At 51.1% G+C, this 13,155-nt stretch overlaps 1 protein-coding gene across 5 annotated transcripts in view; it reads left to right on the top strand.

Annotated features, from left to right (window-relative positions):
* The window catches only part of ZNF335 (zinc finger protein 335), a 32,422-nt gene extending 19,274 nt beyond the window's left edge, over positions 1–13,148 (top strand). The window contains exons 11-28 of one of the 5 annotated variants that reach the window (XM_077167795.1): positions 50–68; positions 184–300; positions 389–465; positions 560–720; positions 1,467–1,699; positions 2,472–2,565; positions 2,709–2,803; positions 7,773–8,032; positions 9,055–9,166; positions 9,251–9,625; positions 10,444–10,586; positions 10,669–10,811; positions 10,932–11,035; positions 11,135–11,212; positions 11,371–11,454; positions 11,542–11,607; positions 11,691–11,772; positions 11,864–13,148. In XM_077167795.1, the coding sequence (XP_077023910.1) occupies positions 50–68; positions 184–300; positions 389–465; positions 560–720; positions 1,467–1,699; positions 2,472–2,565; positions 2,709–2,803; positions 7,773–8,032; positions 9,055–9,166; positions 9,251–9,625; positions 10,444–10,586; positions 10,669–10,811; positions 10,932–11,035; positions 11,135–11,212; positions 11,371–11,454; positions 11,542–11,607; positions 11,691–11,772; positions 11,864–11,991 (2,371 nt within the window). In that variant the 3' untranslated portion in view covers positions 11,992–13,148. Of the gene's footprint in view, positions 1–49; positions 69–183; positions 301–388; positions 466–559; positions 721–1,466; positions 1,700–2,471; positions 2,566–2,708; positions 2,804–7,772; positions 8,033–9,054; positions 9,167–9,250; positions 9,626–10,443; positions 10,587–10,668; positions 10,812–10,931; positions 11,213–11,370; positions 11,608–11,690; positions 11,773–11,863 lie in introns of all 5 variants that reach the window. The other 4 variants (XM_077167793.1, XM_077167792.1, XM_077167791.1 and 1 more) reach the window with 4 other exon arrangements.
* Positions 13,149–13,155: the final 7 nt, after the last annotated feature.

The raw sequence follows: 13,155 nt of genomic DNA on the forward strand, positions 1-13,155 counted from the left end.
GAGCGGGCTTGGAGAAGATGTGCCTAACTCCTGTGCCTTTCTGTCCTAGGAAGAAGAGGCCAGATCCGGTGAGTCTGGGGCCCTGGCCTGGGAAGGGCTGCCAAGGAGGACTCCGGGCAGGAGATGGCGTCTTACTTTCCCACTTCCCTTTCCCTCTTCATCTCACCCCTTGTGCTTTTCCAGACCCCAAAGCTGAGCTCCTTCCCCTGCCCCGTGTGCGGCCGTGTGTACCCCATGCAAAAGCGGCTCACGCAGCACATGAAGACGCACAGCACGGAGAAACCCCACATGTGTGACAAGGTGGTTGGGGGCCCAGGGCTGGGCTGTGGGTCTGGAAACCTCCCTGGGTGCGCCCACCATCTAACACTCCACCCCACCCCACCCCCAGTGCGGAAAGTCCTTTAAGAAGCGCTACACCTTCAAGATGCACCTGCTCACGCACATCCAGGCTGTCGCCAACCGCAGGTATGTCCCCAGGGCGGCTCTGGGATGGGAGCAACCCCCATCCCCACCCCCACCAGCCCTGTCGCTGAGCTTTCTTCCCTCCAACTGCTTCCAGGTTCAAGTGTGAGTTCTGTGACTTTGTCTGTGAGGACAAGAAGGCACTGCTGAACCATCAGCTGTCCCATGTCAGCGACAAGCCCTTTAAATGTAGCTTCTGTCCCTATCGCACCTTCCGAGAGGATTTCCTGCTGTCCCATGTGGCCGTCAAGCACACAGGTCAATCCCATCACATCCCAGTCCCACCTCACCAGCCCTCAGCCTACCCCGCTTCCCTATCGGAGTCAGCTCTTGTCTTCTTCCTTCCCCCTTGGCACCCCAATCACAGAAGCATCTTAAGTCCTTCCAAATGCAAAGAGAGTCCCCTTTGGGTGTGCTGAATCTTTAATCTGAGCTTAAATTCCAGCTCAGCTCCCTTCTCTCTGGGTGACTCTGGCCAGTCAGTCACTTGCACTCTTTGAGCTTAAGTTTCCTTAGCTGCGAAATGGGGAAATGAGAAGTATCTGCCATATGGTTATTAGGATAGTTACAAAACATCCATTTGTGGCTGTCTCTGTGCTGAGTGCCAGGGCTAGGATGGGCCTTACACAGCCTCTGCCCTCAGTAGATAAAGCAGCAAAAAGTTGGTTCTTCCTCTTCTTTCTACTTCCTAGTGGTAGGTCCACTAAGGGGGAATTAGAAGAAGGGAGCCAGGGGCTCTCTTAGCCAGATTGCTGTTTACCAGGGTGAGAAAGAAGGGAAGATGATTCACAAGAGGAGTTTGGGTCATGGACCTTGAAAATAATGCAGAGCATGATTTATTTCTGTCCTGGTCCTGCCACAGTGGACAGCAGCTTGCATTTGCTGAGCTTGAGAATGAGTCATTAGGAGTGAGTCACTGGAGAGGTCCTTGGGGCCCTCGAAGACTTCTTGGTTAGGGTAAGCCGGGGTGGATGGGTGCCAGCAGCCCCCATGTGTGCTTTCAGGGGCCAAGCCTTTTGCCTGCGAATACTGCCACTTCAGCACCCGGCACAAGAAGAACCTGCGTCTGCACGTGCGGTGCCGACATGCAAGCTGCTTTGAGGAATGGGGGCGGCGCCACCCCGAGGAGCCCCCCTCCCGCCGTCGTCCATTCTTCTCTCTGCAGCAGATTGAGGAGCTGAAGCAGCAGCATAGTGCAGCCCCTGGGCCACCCCCCAGCTCCCCAGGACCTTGCGAGGTATGGATGGCTTTCATAGTAGAGAATGAAGATACCATAGCTTAATCCAGAATGTAGTTTATTATTCCCAGCAGCCCAGGGACGATGTGGCAGCTCCTCAATAATCAGAGACCAAGCTCCCTGTAAATTTTTGCTCAGCTCTCCTATGCACTTGACTTTCATCTTCATGGTTGCCTCATGGTCCAGAATGGCTGCAGAAGCTCCAGATGTCCCAGGCTCATCCCAGAGAAGAAATAGCAGGAAGAGATGGAAGAAGGCAAAAAGGATGCCTGCCATCTGTCTGTCTCTTTATGAACTGTATCAGAAGTTTCTGCTTAGCCATGTGGCCACACTATCTAACTAAGGGAGACTGAGAAACGTAGTCTTACATATTCTCCTCCTACCCCCTGCCCCCAGTGAAATTCAGAATTCTGTTAGCAGTGCAGAAGTAGGGAGGATGGGTTCAGGGGAGGCACTTAGTGGCCTCTGCCACACTTGAGCTCATGCTGCAGCCCTGGGATGATTGACCACATGGCGTTCTGGAAGAAACCAGGCACTGGGGTCAGGGAGATAGGAGTTCCAAGTCCCAGCTCTGCCATTTATAGCTGTGGGATCTTGGGCATGTCACTTCACTTCTCTGAGCCTATTCATCTGTAGCACAGAGCAAGTAAATCTCTGGAAAAATGGTTATAAAGATTAGATAAACCACCAACAGATTAAAAAGTGCCTGGTGTGCAGTAGGCACTGAGTGTGTGCTTGAATCTGATAAGCTTGGCCTTTTCCCATCCCACAGATCCCCCCAGATGCAACGCCTTTCCAGGCCTCCCAGGCCCCCCCACTGCTCTGTTCTGATACCCTGGGCAGTGCCACCATAATCTACCAGCAAGGTGAGTCCTGAGGCAGGCTGGGGGCTCAGAGATCCAGACATGGTAAGGACTTACATGGGAGGGGGCTGGGAAATGGGGCGGGGATGTTGGGTGCCAGCTTTCCAGCACTTTCTAAGGCCATGGTCCCATTCCACCTCACCCAGGAGCTGAGGAGTCCACTGCGATGGCCACACAGACGGCCTTGGATCTGCTGCTGAACATGAGCGCTCAGCGGGAGCTGGGGGGCACAGCCTTGCAGGTGAGCCGCTGAGATCTACCCCCTTCCAAGTGACCAGGGTACCCGTGCTAGGGCAGAGTGATGAATGGGGCATGGACCACGCCCCTACCTCAGCCCCTTAGTGGGGAATACAGATCCACTGCAATCCAGTGGGCACGTGCAGAGGAGTGGAAGGCCTCGGTCACTCCACTCCAGAGGCTCCAGTGACCTGCTGAGCTGAGCAGGAAGTGGCCTGCTGGGGCCCAGTTGGCTTGGCTCTCCTCCTAGCTCTGTGGCCATCCTGTGCTTGTGGGTGCCCACCCAGGGGTTTGAACTGGCTTCCTGTCTAGCCAAATAGCCTTGTCCCGGGAGGTCTCCTACAGTCTCATGGCCCCCAAAAGCTCTGTCTCTCTTCTACCTCTCTCTTGAGCCACAGTGGCCTTGGCACGTTCTCCTCCAGCCACCACATCCTGTACAGTTTATCGGCTTTACTTCTCCCCCCTCCACCCAGGACCTTCTTACCAAGTTGTCTTCCCTGCGCATTCAGCCTATCGCCAAGGCGCAGACAGTTAGCATCTCTTGTGTTCTAGCCTTATGAAAAGATGCTGAGTGTGTATTTGAGATTACAAAGTCCAATAACTTGGAGCAGTAGCGTACTGCTGGGGGCTGAACAGCGACTCAGAAGAGAAGGAGGCTGTCCTCAGACCCAGAAATCAGATCCGTGGCATTGAGGGATGTGTAGAAGTTTTGCAGTTTTAGTTAGTCCTGAATAGTTTTTGCCTTTGGTATCATACCTAGAAGACTTCCCCACCTTCTCCCCAAGGTTGTGTAAGCATTCACTTTATATTTTCTTCTTAGGGTTTCATTTAACACTTAAACCTTTCTGCATCTGGAATTAGTTTTTGGTGTATGCAGAAAGGTAGGGGTCTTCATTGTTTTTTCTCCCCCAAATGTTGTCCAGTGCCACATACTGGATATTCCAAACTTCCCACGTGGTTTGAAATGCCCCCTTTTTCGTGCACTAGATTCCCACATATATAGGAATCTGTTTATAGACTTTAGTTGTGTTCTATGAGTCTGCCAGTGTCATGCTGTTTTTTGTTTGTTTTCCTGACTGTTAAAAACTTGTTTGTAAAAAACACGCACATACAAAATAAACATTAAGAAATGTTCAAAACAGAGCTCATAGGCCCTTAACATTCCTTCCCTGCCCTCAGGAACACACTGCTGGTGGGTTAAGAACCACGTGCACTAATATGTAGAACCTCAGTTCCTTGTGAAAACCGGGTCGTGCTGTTCATTCTCACCGACAGTCTGCTTTTACTTCAGGCCACAGAATGCGATGCACATGTGGCTGGCAGCATGTACAGGTCTTATTCCTAACATCTCCACATCACTCATCGTAAAGATGCTCTAAAATTTATTTAGTCAATTCTTTATTGGTTGAATTAGTTTTGATTCAAAAAGTGCTTCTAGCTACTTTTTAAGCTTAAAAAAAAAAAGGCCTCTGAGTAGAACTGGAGGGCGGCAGGGTAGGAAGCCTTATAAAAGGGTTCACATTTGCAGAACCACAGCTGTGCTTCTCTACAGCCTTCCCAGTACCAGCTGTTGGACATCGTAAATCTCTGCCCATCTAGTGGGAGCACATAGTTCAGGTCTTCGTTTTTCATTCTGGGATTAAACATGGGTGTGGGCTTCTTCCTGCATATTCAGAGGCCATTTTTATTTCTTCTTTGAATTATACCTGTTTATGTTCTACATCTATTTTTCTGTGGTTAACCTTTTTATTACTGCTTTGTAAGAGCTCTTTATAGTATGGGAAGTTCACGTTTTACCTCTCATATGAGGTGTCAGATATTCCCTCCAGTTTGTTTTTGTTTATAAATATAATTATTTATTTTTAGAGAACTTAAAGGTTTATAGAAAAAAACACATGAAATACAGTTCCCATATTACTCTCCCCCTATTATTAACACCTTGCATTAGTGAGGTACATTGTTACAGTTCATGAAAGCTCATTTTTATAATTGTACTATTCATTAGAGTCTATCATTTACAATAGGGTTCACTGTGTTATACATCCATGTTTTGTTTTTTAATGTTATTCTACTAACATATATACAACCTAAGATGTCCCCTTTTGACCATATTCAAATATATATAGTTCAGTGTATTTTAGTTTTTTACTTTGTTTTGTGCTTTATTTTGTTGTAAGCTTTATTACCTTTTACTGACGTGATTAGAAAAATGTCCTGACCACAAGATTAGAAAAATGCATTCTATTTTAATATACTCAGAATTTCATTTATTACATTTCAATCTTTAATCCATTTGAAGTAGACTTTGTAGTAAAACGTGAAATAGAGCACTAACTTTATCATTTTTTCTTAAATGGTTTAACCACTTGTGTTTCTACCCGAATGCTCTTTTTTGCTTTTTAAAAGGGAATTTAATAAGTTGCAAGTTTACAGTTATATGGCTGTGAAAATGTCCAAATTTAAGGCAAGGCTATAAAAATGTCGAAACTAAGGCATCCAGGTAAAGAGACCTTAGTTCAAGAAGGTTGATGACACTGAGGGTTACTCTTAGCTGGAAAGGCACGAGGTGACCTCTGTTAGCTTTCTCTCCAGGCTTCTCCAGTGGCTTCCCCAGGGGTGTTTTCTTTCTGCACCTCCACAGGTCTGTGTTGGTTCTGTTGGTTCTTAGCTTTTTTCAAAATGGTTCCCTCTTTTTTAAAATTTTTATTGACAGATCTTCACACATATATAGTCCATACATGGTATACAATCAGTGGCTCCCGATATCATCACATAGTTGTGTATTCATCACCATGATCATTTTTAGAGCATTTGTATCACTCCAGAAAAAAAAGTAAAAAGTAAAAACTCTTATGTCCCATACCCCATTGACCACTAGTATTTCAATCTACCCAATTGATTTTACCCGTTATCCCCCTATTATATATTTACTTTTTATCCACTTTTTTTTACTCATCTGTCCATACCCTGGATAAAAGGAGCATCAAACACAAGGTTTTCACAATCACACGGTCATATTGTAAAAGCTCTGTAGTGCTACAGTCGTCTCTGAGAATCAAGGCTACTGGAATACAGTTCAACAGTTTCAGGTACTTCCCTTCAGACACTCTAATACACCATAAACTAAAAAGGGATATCTGTACAATGCATAAGAATAACCTCCAGGATAACCTCTTGACGCTCTTTGAAATCTCTCAGTCACTGAAATTTGTTTCAACTCATTTCTCTCCTCCTCCTTTTGGTTAAGAAGGCTTTCTCAATCCCTTGTTGCCAGGTCCCAGCTAATCCCCAGAGTTCTGCCCACATTACCGAAGATTTACACCCTGGGAGTCATGTCCCATACAGTGGGGAGGGCAGTGAGTTCACTTGCTGAGTTCGCTTAGAGAGAGAGAGGTCATATCTGAGCAACAAAAGAGGTTCTTGGCATAATTTTAAGTAGGCTTAGCCTATCCTTTGCAGGAATAAGTTTCATAGAGGCAAACCCCTATTGTTTTGGTTGTCCCCACTGCTTGTGAGAATATCAGAAATTCTCCAAATGGGGAAGTTGAATATTTCCTCCTTTTTCACCACTGCCTCATGGGGACCTTGCAAATACTTCTCTATTCACTGCCCAAATTACTCTGGCATATATTGGGACATCACAGTAACCTGGACAAACCAACAAGATCTTATGCCCTGTTCAAGATTCCTTGTACTTACGGTGTTCGACCAAACTGGCCATAAAAGTTAAATTAGGTGACGCACTACCCAAAATATAAATTTTGCACCAACTAGACATGTCTCCCTTTGGTCTCACACCGAAGTTGAAGTTTTAAAATATGGGCAATACCATCCTTTACCTTGTATTTTAATCTACCTTAGTGCTGTCCAGATCAGCTTCCTTCATAACTCTAGTTGAAGTCCGATCCCTTTTTCAACTTTTTGAACGGTTCCTGTATGGGGTACTGCTGACTTTCATAGCTTCAGAGCTCTAACTCTGAGTCTCAAGTGTCACATAAATACCCACAGTTTCTAGGAAAGACCATGTTATAAACAAACAGCTCAGTATCTTGGAATTTAGAAATAACAGTTACAACTCCTGAATTGTGCCTGCTGAGAGAGCTTGTAGGCCCCAACTTGATAACTCATGCTCTCGACTTCAGTTCACTGAGTTTTTATATGATAATTAGTCCATATGAATGAGGCATGATAATTTGTCTTTTTGTTTCTAACATTTCATTCAACATACAGGCCTTAAGGTTCATTCACCTGGTTGCCTGCTCACAACTTCATTCCTTCTTGGGGCCACTCAGTAGTCTGCTGTATGTGGACACCACAGTTCCCCCTTCCATTTCTCAGTCGCCGTACTCTTAGGCCACCTCCATCCATTGTGGATCATGAACACCAGTGTGCAAATGTCCATTCATGTCCCTGCACTCAGTTTCCTAGCAACGGAGTTTCAGGATCATACAGCAACCCCAGCCCCAGCCTCCTGTGGAACCACCACACTGCCCTCCAAGGGGCTGCACCTCTTGGTTTCCCTACCAACACTGTTTCTCTGTGATCATTTTTAAAGTTTTATTTGTACATCCTGCAATCTAGCCTAAATCCCAGTGTTTCTTAACCTTGAAACTATTGATATTTGGGGCCAGATAATTTTTTGTTTGAGGATGGGACTGTCCTGTGGCCTGCTCTCTACCCACGAGACGTCATAACACCCCCCCCACCTTTGTGACAATCAAAAAATCCCTCCAGGCTTTGCCAGATGTCCCCTGCGGGGCAAAATCGCACTACCCTATTCTTGTTAGGTCTGTTTCCAGTTGCCGGGTGGGATTTGGAAGGCTAAAGTGTATCTTAGAACTTGGGTTGTGCAAACAAGTGGAGGTGGCCTGGGGCATGGATGAGCTCTGAGGTGCTTGTCTCTAGGTAAGGCTCTTTCGCACCAGTCCCTTCACCCCCAGCCCCATCCTTAATGCCCGCTGGTGTCATTACAGGTGGCTGTGGTGAAGTCGGAGGATGTGGAAGCAGAGTTGGCATCTCCAGGGGGACAGCCCTCCCCAGCAGGTGCCGCTCCACAGGTGGTTACCCTCCATGTGGCAGAGCCAGGGGGCAGCGTGGCAGCCGAAGGCCAGCTTGGCCCCCCTGACCTACAGCAGATCACCCTGGCATCTGGGGCATTTGGTGGGGCTGGCTACAGTGTCATCACAGCACCCCCTATGGAGGAGGGGACATCAGCTCCTGGCACACCTTATAGGTGAGATCTGCAGTCTGCAAGTGCCCCTTCAACCGTTCATAGACTTGCTGGGGGCAGTCAGATGAGGACCCTGGTCACCCAAGCCTAATTGGCAAGAGGCGGAAACTCACATAAAGTGATGGGGTGGGGAGGGAGGGGGCGGTTTGTAACCGTGTCAACAGAGTAGGAGCAGCTGTTTTTTTTCACCACTTACATGTGCCAGTCTTGTGCCACTCATGATCTTACCTAAAGTACTCCCATGAGATCTATGAGAAACAGGCTCAGAAAGGTTAAGTGACAAAGTCACATGCAGTAGGTGAGCATTTGATCTTTTGTCCCTTTGGTCCCCAAACCCATGAGCTCTTTCTTCTGAATGGCCCCTGAGGTCTTTTCCAGTTCTGATATTTGAGCAAGCTCAGGTTCCTTGCCTAGCAGTTGACGTCTGGCACCTATGCTTGGCTTCCTCTGTAAGGAGCGAGTTTGAGGCAGAAATGTTTATGTGTTTACTGAACCCTTGGGCAGTCTGAGGAGCCCTGAATCCAACTAGCAAATTGTTTGACTGGGACGGGAGTCAGGGTCCCTGGTCTGTGCCCTGGGCTAGCACTGGGTAGGCCAGTCCCTCAGCATCTGCCTCTGTCTTGGGTTGCAGGTCCTTGTATCTCTGCCTCACCCACTGGCCCCTGGAAAAGCCAGGACACAGGGACTCCCCCTACCCCCTCAGCTGCCCTGTTGGCCTGGCCCTCTCCTTTTTTCCCACTTGACCAGATTTGGGCTGGACCCCTGGGGCTTTGTGCCTCACAGCCCACTCCACCCCCATGCTCACCAGGATCAGCAGGGATTACTGCTTTTTGAGCAGGACAATATATCGGGTACCTGATAACCATTTCTAGACGAGGCCGTGGAGGTTCAGCAGATAAAGATCAGAACCAGGATTTAAACCACGGTCCATCTCAGTGGATGATCATGTCTTGGGGAAGGGCACTTCTGCGGCTGTCTGTCCTTTCCTGGAACCCTGCCCCATCCCTCTCCTCCTCTGTCCACAGTGAGGAGCCCCCCGGGGAGGCAGCCCAGGCCGTGGTTGTGAGCAACACCCTGAAAGAAGCTGGCACCCACTACATCATGGCAGCCGATGGGACCCAGCTGCACCACATTGAGGCGAGACTCTGGGAAGACAACCCCTTCCCTGTCACCCACCTCCCTCCCCTCCCCAGCTCCTCATGTGCACTCATCTCTCCACAGCTGACAGCAGATGGCTCCATCTCATTCCCGAGTCCAGATGCCTTGGCCTCTGGAGCCAAGTGGCCCCTGCTGCAGTGTGGGGGGCTGCCCAGAGATGGCCCTGAGCCCCCATCTCCAGCCAGGACCCACCAGGTGGGGGAGCCCCAGGTCTCTGCCTCCCCACCCCCTGCAGCTAGCAAAGCCCTGGGCCTGGCAGTGCCCCCCTCCCCTCCAACTGCAGCTACTGCGATGTCAAAGAAGTTTTCCTGCAAGATCTGTGCCGAGGCGTTCCCTGGCCGAGCCGAGATGGAGAGTCACAAACGGGCTCATGCTGGGCCTACTGCCTTCAAGTGCCCCGACTGCCCTTTCAGTGCCCGCCAGTGGCCTGAGGTCCGGGTAGGTCCCCCCGTTGTCACTCATTCAGCCACTCATTTGTATTATAAACCTTTATTGAGCACCACCACCCTCCACTCCTCAATCCAGGCCCTCTGATCATTTTTAGGGTCACAGACATGACTCAGCCAGGCCCCAGCTTGCAGGTAGGGAGGCAAGGCCAGACAACATTCCCAGTGCAAAAAAGCATACATGACTGAGAGCCCAGAAAGAAGAACAAGTCATGTGGACTTGAGAGTACTGGGGAAGATATCATAGAAGAGGTAATGGTTGAACTGGGACTGTAGGAGCAAAGGCACAGAAGTGTGAAGCCATGAGGCTTGCTGAGGGAGATCTGAGGGCAGAGAGGCTCAGGGGTGGTGGGTGTGACAGTGCTGAGAATGCGGGTGAGGCAGATAAACAGCCCAGTTTGAGGGCTCCCTCTCTTTGTTCAAGGGTTTCTAGTGTTCAGATCCAGCCATACACTAAACCCTCATAGCAGCTCAGTGGGGGTGAATAGGACCAGAGGAGGCTGGGGCCTTAGTTAGATACGCCCAAGCACCCCAGAATTTCAGGGTGGGAAGGGACCTTCTCATCCAACAGCTGTAGGTTCCATGTGGGTCAACTTTGAGTCTGAGGACAGGAATGGGATTGTCCAGGTGCCCTAAGGATGGAGCTAAGGTCTTTCACTCTTTTAGTACACAGTAGTACCAAGAGGTTTTGATCTACTTTATATAGGATTTGGATATTCCCAGGTCCACTTCACCCGAGGACAGGTTCCTGCAGTGCTCTGTGGGGACTGGGGTTTTGCTGCCACACGCCCTGACATGCCCCTTCCACAGGCCCACATGGCACAGCACTCCAGCCTTCGGCCCCACCAGTGCAGCCAATGCAGCTTTGCTTCCAAGAACAAGAAGGACCTGCGGCGGCACATGCTGACCCACACCAACGAGAAGCCTTTTGCGTGTCACCTCTGTGGCCAGCGGTGAGGCCAGACACTGGAGGGAGGGGGCTGCTGGGGACCCCCAAAGTTGAGCTGCCCCTGAGCCTTCCCCCCTCTTCCTCAGTTTCAACCGTAACGGGCACCTCAAGTTCCATATCCAGCGGCTGCACAGTCCTGATGGGAGGAAGTCGGGGGCCCCTACAGCCCGGGCCCCAGCGCAGACTATCATCCTGAACAGTGACGATGAGACCCTAGCCACACTGCACAGTAAGCTCCCCTGCCCGTGGACCCCACTGCTCCAGAGGGCACCTGAGGGCTGGGGTGGGGGCTGGGGCATTCCAGGTTTCCCTGGAGCTCCCGGGTGAGTCTCCTGCCCTCTCTGCCCAGCTGCATTCCAGTCCAGTCATGGGGTCCTGGGCCCAGAACGGCTACACCAAGCACTGGGCCAGGAACATATCATCGTGGCCCAGGAGCAAACAGTGACCAATCAGGTGAGAGCCAGGGCTGGGGGCCAAGCTGGCAAGTCATGGGCAGGGTTAGGGGTAGGGGTGCACAGAGAGCTGAGGCTAGAGCTGGCTTCACCCTGGCAGGAGGAAGCCACCTACATCCAAGAGATCACTATGGCAGACGGCCAGACAGTACAACATCTGGTTACATCCGACAACCAGGTGAGCAATGTGGCCACCTCTACCCCTGGCCCAGGACCCACCTCGGGAAGAACGTGCTTTCCAGGCCACTCTGCCCCGAGCCCACACTGGCACTGCCATTGTTAATGATGGGCTGTCTCTGGCCCCCAGCCACCTGCCTTCACTCCACCTCTCCTTAGGTGCAGTACATAATCTCCCAGGATGGAGTCCAGCACCTTCTTCCCCAGGAGTACGTAGTGGTTCCTGAGGGTCACCACATCCAGGTACGCCAGGCCTGGGGCAGGGTGGGAAGTTGGGAAAGACTTGCCCGGCCTCCTTCCAGGATCATGGGGTTGGCTTCCTCTCTTCAGGTACAGGAGGGCCAGATCACACATATCCAGTATGAACAAGGGGCCCCATACCTACAGGAGTCCCAGGTAGAGCCCTTGGGGGACCAGGTGGTACTGGGGCTTGGGCAGGGCTCCTTCTGGGCCCCATCTCAGTGGCTTTTTCCCTCCAGATCCAGTATGTACCAGTATCCCCAGGCCAGCAGCTTGTCACACAGGCTCAGCTAGAAGCTGCAGCACACTCAGCTGTCTCAGGTATGGGGCTGGACCCTGAGAACTAAGGGGGCTGTGGCTCAGGCCTAGTTCCTGGGATCTCAGGCTCATCACCCTTTCCCTCCCTTGGCAGCAGTGGCTGATGCTGCCATGGCCCAAGCCCAGGGCCTGTTTGGCACAGAGGAGGCTGTACCTGAACCCACTCAGCAGCTGCAGCCTCAGGGCATCGAGTACGACGTCATCACCCTGGCCGATGACTGAGCCCTAGGGGCCCTACACAGACCATGGATGTTGGGGCCAGCCCTGCTGGGGGTGGTATGAGGGTACCTACCTCCCTGTTGCACCTTGGGTCCCCAGATACTGGGCTCCAGGGAAGCCATACCTGTGCTGCTGGGTTAGGGTGCCACAGGCCCCATCCAGGACATGCTGGATATCCCAGCCTGCAGGCAGGCTTTGGGAGAGAAGTTTATTTTTGTTTGGATGGACTCACTGGCCCCTCAGTCTCAATAAAGGGACTGGAGTCCAGCCCTGGCCAGCTGAGTTTGCTTGCTGCCTCAGCCTGAACCAGGCAGACATGGGAAGCAGAACGAAGGAGGAGCCTGTTAGCCCACCAAGCGTGAGATTGAGTTGGAAGACACATTACCCCCCCCCCCCCAGTGCATTTTGCTGTCTCTGTAAGTACGGTGGCCCAACAACGGGCAGACTCTTGGGGCAGAGGCCCATTAGTGGGAGAGATGGCTGAACTGGTGAGAATGCCACCATGCCCCATCACACCTTGCTGTAGTACCCTGGGCCCTAGAGGAAACCTCCGCTCCATGGCTTAAATCCTGAAGGGCAGGTGCAGCCAGGTGGCTGTATGTGACTCAGGATGCTTCTGTCCGAGCCTGGACTTGGTGTGCTGGCTTCAGGGCCAGGAGTCTGGCTATTAGCCCTCTGCTCCCCAGAAGTGCTGGTGTGTGCCCAGTTGTGGGAACTTGGGGCTGAGAGACAGATGATGGAGGCCCTGGGGGCTCTTCAGCCAGGACCCAGCTGTGGAGGGATACCAGGGTGCTGGGCTGGGGTGTGAAAGCCCAGGGGCCATGAGAAGCTGAGCCTGGAAGGAGAGAGCTGTGGTCCCACATGGAACTCCAGATTCCTCAGCTTTCTCTGCCCTTAAGACCCTCACACATTCTTGGGGGGTGGTTTCTGTATTTTCTTTTACAAATGAAACAAGGTGGCAACAGGATGTTGGGGGAGGAGGCAGTTGGGGCCTATTTACAGGGGAGCTGGAGTGAGTTTGAACTGGGAAGTCAGGGGTGGGGGTGGGGGCGGGGAGGGGGAGCCCTGGCAGAGCCACACTCTCCCTATGTCCCTGGCAGCCTGAGTCCTGCTGCCAGCCCCGGGGGAGGAGCCTGAGGAAGGCCCGAGTCGCAGCAGTCCGGCCCG

The sequence above is a fragment of the Tamandua tetradactyla genome, chromosome 1 (genome assembly GCF_023851605.1).
Source record: "Tamandua tetradactyla isolate mTamTet1 chromosome 1, mTamTet1.pri, whole genome shotgun sequence".
Lineage (NCBI taxonomy): Eukaryota > Metazoa > Chordata > Mammalia > Pilosa > Myrmecophagidae > Tamandua > Tamandua tetradactyla.